The sequence below is a fragment of the Cotesia typhae genome, unplaced genomic scaffold (assembly GCF_013202065.1).
Source record: "Cotesia typhae breed Kobodo isofemale line unplaced genomic scaffold, CoteBio_Ctyphae contig_11, whole genome shotgun sequence".
NCBI classification, from domain to species: Eukaryota; Metazoa; Arthropoda; class Insecta; order Hymenoptera; family Braconidae; genus Cotesia; species Cotesia typhae.
The window spans coordinates 5,465,785-5,476,458 of record NW_027423711.1 but is presented as its reverse complement, the minus strand read 5'-3'; the positions used below and the strand labels follow the sequence as shown (position 1 = coordinate 5,476,458).

Sequence of the window (10,674 nt, the reverse complement as noted above, 5' to 3'; positions counted from 1 at the left end):
TGATATGTTGCACTATCATTGTGCTTTTTTTAATTATTATCACTGGTGTCGTATAATTTTTAAAAGTAACTAGTGTAATATTAATTTAAATAATAATATATAATAATAAATAATAATAATAATATAAAATTAAATATAATTTCAGCACAATGATTAAAAATATGTATTAAAAATCGTATAGTTGGAGGACGGGATCAAAAATTGGCAATGCTGTGGATGAAGAAATAAAAAAAAACAAATTAAAAACATGCTTAGCAGGCGGGATTGCGATCGTTGTTGCAAATAGTCGATTGGTAATTGAACATTCGACAGTAATAGTGTTCAAGTTGTAAGTAGTGGATTGATTTTGTGTTGTAGTTACATTTGATATCACATCGGACATCAAAAAGAAGAAATAAATTCTTCGAATCAGGATATGGCCCAACATCATGCCATAATCATAAATAGGTTGATTCCCCTGTAAGCAGACCCAGTTTATTCAGTAAAATTATAAATAATATATAACGTTTACTTCCGTGCTAAATTAATATGTGCATTTGACAGATATTTTTGTTTGAAAATTCATTTTTAAAAAGACCTTCCTGTTATTGCCGTTCGATAAACTATTTAATTTTTTTTTTTTTTTTTTTTTTTTTTTAAGTACAAAAAATACGCATGCAGTAGGACCAGAGTAAGCAAGTAGTATATAAATATATTTATATAAATATGTAGATATAAAAGTATATGAAAAATTATAGAATATTCATATTTATATATAGTTTTTTATTACTTCTAAATTACTTTTTTTTATTTTTTATTTTCCTCACTCATCCCTACATTCATTCAATTTATTATTATTATTTTAAAATTGCTTTATCTCAAATATTACTCAACAAAATTTAATCTAGTATTTTTCGTAGAACTTAAGACGCATTAAGGTAAAAGATCTAGTTACTATTGACACTTGCAATTTTATTTTAATTGAAAAAAAAAAAAATGCATTTTTACATTAAATTAATTTTACATTAAAAAGATTATGTGACGTTTTACTTGATCTTTTACCTTAAATGAATTTAAAATTATAAAATAATGCAAAAAAAAATTTTTTTTTAATTCCGTCCTATTTTTTTTTTTTTTTCTTTAATCTACATAATAATAACCATTTGACTTATTTTATAAACAAATTATAAATGGAGTTAAAAAAAAATAAATAAAAGAAAAAAATAATCATTATATTTTTTTTACTTTATTGAATAAAAATCGAACTTTTTTTTTTTTTTTTTTTTAACTACAGAGCTAATATTACGGACGAGATAGTTAAAAATTCTTAAGGATTTTTAAAAAGCGAATATTTTATTTTTTTCTTTTAATATATATATATATATATATAAATGTATTTATATATATACCCACTTAAGAATGTTTTATTTGAGATTCATCTCACAATTGTATAGAATTATTTTTACTTATTTTATTTGTTGTAATTATTATTAATATTATTATTATTATTATTATTATTTTTTTTTTTTTTATTAAACATTTATATATTTTCCTACTATTATCTTGCATCCGTTTATCATTACGAAATGCCAGGAAGGTACGTACGCAAATGTACAATAATATATAGCCTCGCACACCGCAAAATAACATTTGTTTTAATTGATTAATTAATTATTACTCAATTCATTAAATCATACAAATATAAGCCAATTAAATATTTCAACAGTTGCTTAATAAATAAATTTGGACTTAAAAAAAAAATAATTATAATTATAATAGCATTTTTTATGAATAGGACCGCACTATTGCAATAAAAATGCTAATAATGGTGCAAAATATAAATACAAATAAATAAATTTAATTAATTAATTTAATATAAATTTATTTGCACCGTTTAATTTTCACTAAACCACAATAATTAATTGAATTATATTGACAAGCGCAGCTGGTGAAAATTTAACGACTTTCGACAGCAGTATTCCAACAGACACTTTAAATTAATTAATTTATTTACTTAATTATTTTTTTAAATTAAATATTAAATATAAATATAAGGGTGAAATTATTTAATTAATGTAAATAAAAAATCGTTTGTCAAAACACTGCTATCTTATGTTGATATTTTATAAATATTAAATTATAATTAGTTAATATTTCACTCATACAGATACGTTGATCGAAATTTAATTAAATTAAAAAGTATTTTAAAATTTATTTATTATTTTTAGAAAATTTATAAAATACTTTTTAATAATTAATTTTAATTTTACAATACATACACATACAATAATCATACATTAACTCTCTCTCTCTCTCACTGTTAATAGGCACTCGCACGTACGCTCGCAAAAATTTTATTTTCTACGCACAATTATTGACTTATAATTTGTCGCTTATGAAAATAGTCTTACTATTTTATATATTTATATATATTTAATATATTTATACCGTTAATTTTATCGTCGTAAATATTTTTAACCGAAATTCTCATTCCTGTCATATTTATTCTCTCCAATATTTACATTTAAAATTTTGATAAAAAAAATTTACAATAATTTACTAAATTAATTAATTAATTACTAATTTAATTTAATATTCAAAAAAATTAATAGACAATTAAAATAAATAATAAATAATTTAATAAGAGAGAAAATTGTTGGGCGTAATACGACGAATTTAAACAACTATTTTAAATATAAATATAATAATCTATTTTTAAAATTAAATTTCAATTCTTTGATGTATTACAATTATTGCATGATATTTCAAGGTTGGAGGGATGAATAGAGTTGATAATATAGAGCATCAAGTTGTAAACGGGCTCACAAAACATCAATTATTCCTCCATCAGATAATAGGCGATACCGGCCAACACGTTGATCCATGTCCACTGGATGAGAAGACACACACAGATTTTATAATTATAATTAAATATTTATTTTTCATTAAATAATCCATTACTTTTAATTACGTGTTCGCTGTGTGTCATAATACAATGTGTGTAACGCGTAATCATGCAGTGAATATTACATGCCATCAATAAACAACAAAATACCAAGGGAAAAAAAAAAAATATATATATATATATATATATATATATATATATATATATATATATATATATATATATATATATATATATATATATATATATATAAAACATAAGAATTTATATATGTATATTAAATTAAATACAATCAATCAATTAATTTCCGACGTGCGTTACTGATAATTACAATAAATAAAAAAAAAAAAAAATGCGTAAAAAAAATTTCTAATATTTAGTTAATTATCAATAGTAATAATATTTAATATTTATCACTATAAAATACGTATATGTATACATTTATATATTCACAAATATGTAAATATATAAATATATGTCTCTATATATAACAGTATTATCACATCGTAATAAATTTACAAATACAATCCTTTAAATATAAATTTTAATTTGTAAATTTCTAACATTTAGTGTATTAATTAAACTTTAACCAATTTATATTAAATATATACGATTATAATTAAGAGCGCGTGTCTTCGCTATTTAAAAATTTATAAAGCATGTCTACTCATACATAGAAAGACTTTACACTTAACAAATTTTATAATGTACAGAAGATTAAAAAAAAGAAAAAAAAAATTAACTAATTAAATTATACAAAAAAGACTATTAAAAAAAAGTTTTTTTTTTTTTCGCATAATAATAATAACTATAACCGATAATTGTTTATTAAATTCGATCGATGTTTTTTTCTTCTGGCAAAATATCTCTCGTCTCGTGTGTACTCGTACGAAACTCTCACACATTCATGGTCCACCCAAATTACTTCTTCCTGGCGCTACAGTAAATAAAGACATTCAACTATCTATTAATTATTGTTATTTTATTATTTATTAATAGTTATTAATGTACGTAATGATAATTTTTATTTAAAAAAAATAAAAATAATAAAACCAACGGATATATATTCACACGATGACACTTTTCTAATATCTATTTGATCGTTTTATTAAATATTATCTACTAAATGATCGCGTAATTTATTGTTTCTTTAAATATTATATCTATAATTATTTAATATTTATTTCTCCTGAAGATTGGTTTATAATACTTTCTAGATTTTTTAGAAAATTGGCTATCCAGTCTAATACAAATAATTTTTTATTATAATTATGAAAAATTAGAAAAAAAAAAATTGTTGTATTAGACTGGACAGCCAATTAACTGAAAAATCTAAAAAAATAATAAAAATATTATTATTAATAATTTTTTTTTGTGAGAAGTACATAGAGGGATAGCGTGCAAATTTTTTAAAGGTAAGTTACATGCTTCCGTATGAGCAAAAACTAAATTCCATTTTTTAATCCTGAATTAAAAAAAAAAAAAAAAAAAAAAAAAAAAAATAAATAAAAAAATAAATAAATAAATAAATAAATAAATAGCAAGATGCAATTGTGAACAAAATTATAACGAAAAAGAAAAAGTAATAAATAAATAAAGTGGAAAAAAAAAAAAAAATGCCATGTGTTCTTAGTTATCAAAAAAAAAAGCTGTCGATCGGGATGTACGCGCAAATGCAGACAATCTTTTAGCAATAGAATTAGTCTGAACGTTTAAATCATTTTGTACACGCGAAATAGAACCCTCAATACATGGTTTATATTCACTATTGTGTCGCTGTGATGGTGGTGGTGGTTGTTGTTGTTGTTCTTGTTGTTGATTATTATGAAGGTGATGTTGATGATCCCGGTCATGTATTGTACAACTAATATTGTGCTTAAACGTCTGAGTTTTCGCCATCAGAAATACTGAAGACTCACCTGATTCCCATCCATCCTCGTCGCCAGTTGTTTCGCCCTCGCTGCTTTCTGTGTCACTTGAATCGCTTGGATTTTCTTGTACATCAGTCTTGGGAGTTATTGCTGGCACTGCTTGCGGTATTCCACTGCCGGGTCCATCCCATGGTTCGTTCATTATTAAATTCACCTGAACAAAAATATTTATTGTTAAAAATTTTGCTTTTACTTATTTTATTAAAAGTTTTTTTTATTAATCTTATCTCGGTATCCAAGGATTGATAAAAAAAACATTATTAGACTTAACGAAAGTATCAATTTTATCAAGAAATGTGATTATATAGGATGTAAAAATGCTAATAAAGCATTAAGTATCAGCGAGGTATTTTTTTTTTATTTTTAATTTATCCAATTTCATAAATTTTTTTTTTTTCCAATTAAAATTCTATTAATTTTAGCAAATTATTTATGATATTAAAAAATTTTTTAATTTTATTTTACAGACAAATTTGCTCCAATAATTTTTTTTAAAACTTATTATTTAAAAATTAACAAAAATAAAATCAGATAAATATTTCTATTGATATTAAAAAATACCTTGAAATCAGGAGCGAATATTTTATGACTTTTGTCTTTATGTGCACCATCCAAGCCCAACTTATTAATTTCAAGAACCAGAGTCGGTGGCATTGGACCGGGACTTGCAAGCGAGCTGGTTCTTGGCTTTGAGTCAGCATCAACCATCGCTGGAAATTCCATCGTTGTTCCACCACAACTCAATGCTCTTACGGATCGTTCAAATGGCATCTCTTCGCTGTCATTATTTGACAATGGACTGTCTCGTACGAAGAATGTGTTAAACCAAAAATGAAATAATTTTTCCTGCAATACACAATTAATAATAATTAAATTAAATTAAATTAAATTAAATTGATAAAAAAAAATATTTAAAAAACTTACTTTTCTTTTGGCTTTAGGTTTTTTATAAAAAAATTCTATTCGAATATCACCTGTTATTGAAATAGCATGACTCAATGGAATAAAAATTGAAGCGGAACCTTTTTTAACTTCAATAGTATCCGAACTAAATATACGTTTATTATCTTCCGATATCACAAAATGCAAATCTGAAAATAAAAAAGATATAAATAAAATGTAATAAAAAAATAATAAATATGATAAATACTTACAGCCTTGATTACCACTAAAAATGGGAGCTGGATTGAGCATAATTTGCCGTAAAAGAAGCGTGACTGGTTGATAGATAAGATTTTTTTGTACAAGTGAGGCATAGTAGCCGACATACCTCCTCTGAGAGGGTATCGTAACTCCTTTGCTATCAGTCGTCCTTTTGGAACCATAAAATTTTAGAGCCTCAAACGCTGTTGTAAACTGCTGTGTGTGAAGTAAATAGCAGGCAACCATTACACCAGTTCTGCCTTTACCAGCTTTGCAGTGCACCGCAGCGATATTTTTACAGTCCTGTGACAGCCAGTTGTGGACATCAACACAGAATGGTTTTATTTGTTCAATGTTGGGCGGATTATGGTCGTCAAACGGAAACACAGCGACTCTATTTTTAAATTTTTTCGGATCATACGATCTTTCTCTGCAGAGATTGTAAATTTTGTAATGATCTTTGTGCTTAGATTCTAAAAATTTAACCACATCGTCGATGTGATTTCTATAAACTCCCTCGAGTTTCTCAGCCGGAAAACCCATTGCTATTAAGTTATTCTGTATATCTGTAAATATTTTATTTTATTAATATTATTAATCTCATTTATAATTAAATGGTTTTATAAAAAAATCAACATACATGTGAGATCAAGGTCAAAGCCATCTTCAGTAAAACGCTTGCGACGTTTACTCACTAACCCCTTGATAGGGTTAGTCATTTTTATATTACTGATTGTATTGGACATGCTTGACTGAGTCGACTCTTCCAGCTCAATAGGAGTCGATCCTACCTCTGAACACTCACCGATTGTTTCACCCAAATTATCTCCACTACCCTTAACCTGTCAATAAAATAATTGTTTAGTTTATATTCAATGAATATTCATAATTAATACATAATTAATATTAAAATGAGCAAGTATTATAAATTACAACAAAATTACCTGTGCCCTGCTGGCCCCGGCGTCACTCGAGCCCAGTGCTGGTCTTCTTTGTTCCTCCAGACGAACATGGAGGGGTGTTACCGATGCCGATATGCGTTCAGAAATTTGATTATTCAGCTGACTGCTAGAAGGTCTTCTACAGGAACAGCATATACCCATCAATGCGTAAGGCATAGGTCTTTTAAGTTTCCCATTCTGTTATCCGTCATTTAGGGTCCCCATCATCTCTTTCAAAAACAGCATTCATTAACTAATCTAATATTACCAAAATTTAGTCTTCTTCTATTCACAGCCTTTGTCGCATTGGATATCTTTAAATCACCTAATTATTCTCGACGATTAAGACACCATTTCAATTTTATACACCAAGTTCTTCTTTTATTTTAAATCTTAGTACAAACTAACAGCGTAGATACTCACACTCATTAACTACGGACGGAGCTCATTGTGTATGATTCAGACCCTAGACATTCTGCAATCAAAAAAACAATAACAAATTTAATAACAACAACAATAATAATTAAATAAATAATATTTAATATTTTAGAGTATATTTTATATAAATAATAACTATCTATAAATTAAAAAGGGTATATCAGTAAGCTGACTATCTTCATCAATTTAGTGAGCGTCATACTATCAGTAAAGAGATCCGGAGTATTTCGCGCGACATGCATCGTGACACTCCCACTTTTTTTAACGATAACCGCGATACCATGCGTCTCTCCCTCTCTCCCACACTTTTACAAATAAAATATACATAAATACACTGATGTACATATATATATATATATATATATATATATATATATATATACTCAGTACATTATATCAACACAACGTAACTTCAGCAGCTTAGTTTCTATCATCAGGCAGAAAAACCACATGCGCGACCACCAAAGTCCCAGAGTAGAGAGTTAGCACACCAACGGAGGGCGAAAAAAAAAATAGATTCACGGCCTCGAGTATCGCGATATTTTTTTTTTTATCGCTGAAATAAATCGTCAAGGTACACACGCGTAATCTCATCTCACACAATACTGTTTTTTTTTTTTTTTTTTTTTTTTTTTTTTAAATTTATTTTATTGTATACTACACATTTTTTTTTTCTATCCGTCACACCACGAGTACTCTTACTCACCCACAAATATTATTTATATTTTACAATTTAATTTAATTTAATGAAATTGCACCTACTCAGTACATTGTTAAGTAGCCGATTGACTGGCAAAGGTAAGTCAGAGACGTATAGAACAAACTGTACGAAACGAATGAATACAGGAGACAGGATAACGCCGGTATGTTTTCTGCTCGGATCCTTCTCTTAGGGATAGGAATCAAGTTTGCAAAGACGCTCGGAGGCATCCACACTTAAGCGATCAGGGAACTCGACTAATCGCCATTCTTTAGCGCTATACCTCGCTCACTCTTTACTTCACTTACTTACATTGAAACATTGTATTAACTTACTTACTAATTTACAAGTATTACAAGTTAACAATAGAATACCTTAGTTAATTCTTAATCTACTCTAATCCACAGTACATTCTTACAAGTATTACAAGTTAACAATATAATACCTTAGTTAATTCTTAATCTACTCTAATCCACAGTACACTCTCTTTTATTCTTGTATTAGGATTAATCACGATCACAATCACGACTTCGATTACTACTTTGCTAGTCACTATGGGACTTAACTTGACTCTAAAACTATAAACTATGAGTGCAACTGCGGTGAGACACTCTCTAGCGAAGGTGCACGAGGAAACTGCACGTATACGCACCAAATCGTGAGCAAGAGTTAAGTTAAATAAAGAGAGAAAAGGAGGGAGAGGTATACACGAGAGTACGTAAAGAAAACGCCAGTCTGTGCTATATATGTATATATATATATTATATACCTGCACACGTGAAAAAACTCACCGACAATGCATCAGAGCGCCGCAGGTGTGTCTCACTCCCGACTACGTCGAGGTTGGGGGACTTTTCTCTCTGCTATTATAATTTTAGATAATTATAAATATTTTAATGACCGAAAATTCTGTCGAACGTGTCTGTCACTCTCCACACATATTTTGACACCCATTAACGTAAGTAGCTTAGCACACATTAACGCCGTAAGTGTGTGACACTCATACTCACATTAATCTAATCGGGTCAGCCAGATTTTCGCACTGCCCGTATAGTACACTCTACACTTAAATCCAGATGTGTGTACACGTAAGTATGTAAAATACCTACACACTAATATTAAATGCTGGTGTGTGCGTGAAAGAATCATCAAATCAACGATGCCTAGTACGATATAATTCCCAGACTGCGTTTCGCTAGTCGAGTGCCACTCTCGGCGGTCATGAATACGATCCGAACGGAGTAGAGCTAAAACGAGGAAACGGTATAGTAAAAAATAATATTAATAATAATATAAAATCAACATTTTAAATAAAATACTCTACTAGATTTAAAAAAAAAAAAAAATATTAAGGACTCTGTAATAGTCCAACGAAAGAGCTAAAAGTCACGCTCAATTAGCGGACGGAAGTACTCCTCATAGCGTCCATCTCGGGTCTCGGGTACATGTTTTTTTATCCTCACACACTGTTCTCAAGCTCTGCTCGTGCTCGGTTCGCTTTACTACTTACTACAAGTACAAGTACTTTGATTCGCGTTTACGTTATTTCGCTCACGAGGAAATCAGAGTACACCGCTGGTGTTGGTAGTTTTAATTACTTAGATTTGAACATTATACTCGCTGATAATTATTCTTAATCATGCGAATACATGTAGAAGCTTTTACCTCACTCATATCTGCTTGTTTTTTTATTTCACGGGGGTTAAAGAAACTAGCGCGAACACCATGTTCTCATTTCACGTACAGCTTTGTTTTCTCACTCGCTCTCTCGCTCACCCGCTAACTCCGTCGCGTAGCCCCTTTCTTTTTGTAATAAATACACACATATATTTTTTTATGTATATAGGTGAGTATGTGTGGATGGATGGATACGTATATATATATATATATATATATATATATATATATATATATATATATATATATATATATATATATATATATATATATATATATATATATATGTATATGTGCTGGTGATCTGAGGGAACAAGTACAGTTGGATTATGTATGTAATGTATAATTTATATTATTTTCTTTTGAATAGTTAAACTTACTTGATATTTTTTTTTTTTTTTTTTTTTTTGTGATTATCAAGGAAATTATTTACGAACTGTCTATTCGGACACTGTGAGTGAGTTCCGCGCGAGGCTAGCGTGAATATTAAAAATTACTTGCCATGCTAAAATTCACGCTAGTGTCCGAATAGCCTCAGCCAATATTTTACCTACACAGGGACCAGTTCTGGGTTTGAATTTATATTTTATGAACTAATAAAAATAAAAATTAAAATTAAATTATGTACCTTTAAACATAAGCACATTTATTCTGGTGTATTTATCCTTTTTTATAGAGTGTAGTTATTTTTTTAATTCTAACCAACTCCGCGAGATCCCAACTCACTTTCCCACTTGCAATATATTGGTGTGAGTGATTTTTATGATTTTAAGGCTCAGCGGATCACAACATCACGGCACCAATTCTGTTATTTTTTTAATATCCTCACAAACTTATTTACACGACAATCTGTCAAAAATCACGATTTACCATTCGTGAAGATCTAAATTTTAATAATCGCGAATTTAAGTTTGAGAACACCACCGGCCCTATGGCATATACAAGGGAGGGCAACGGCTT

General features: G+C 28.2%; 1 protein-coding gene across 13 annotated transcripts; it reads right to left on the bottom strand.

Annotated features, from left to right (window-relative positions):
• Positions 1 to 299: 299 nt before the first annotated feature.
• On the bottom strand, positions 300 to 10,660 carry Pten (phosphatase and tensin-like protein). Of its 13 annotated transcripts, none has more exons than XM_074243447.1 (8): positions 10,343 to 10,660; positions 7,323 to 7,374; positions 6,903 to 7,224; positions 6,599 to 6,800; positions 5,740 to 6,524; positions 5,377 to 5,661; positions 4,804 to 4,969; positions 2,286 to 2,869 (listed from the first exon to the last, which is right to left on the bottom strand). In XM_074243447.1, exons 3-8 carry the CDS (start codon positions 7,074 to 7,076, stop codon positions 2,802 to 2,804), a joined length of 1,680 nt encoding a protein of 559 aa, XP_074099548.1. In that variant the 5' UTR covers positions 7,077 to 7,224; positions 7,323 to 7,374; positions 10,343 to 10,660; the 3' UTR covers positions 2,286 to 2,801. The 13 variants fall into 13 exon arrangements, with proteins under 13 accessions (XP_074099606.1, XP_074099548.1, XP_074099571.1 ...); XM_074243470.1 differs by having other exon boundaries at positions 6,903 to 7,129; XM_074243457.1 differs by lacking the exon at positions 10,343 to 10,660 and adding an exon at positions 8,483 to 8,666.
• Positions 10,661 to 10,674: the final 14 nt, after the last annotated feature.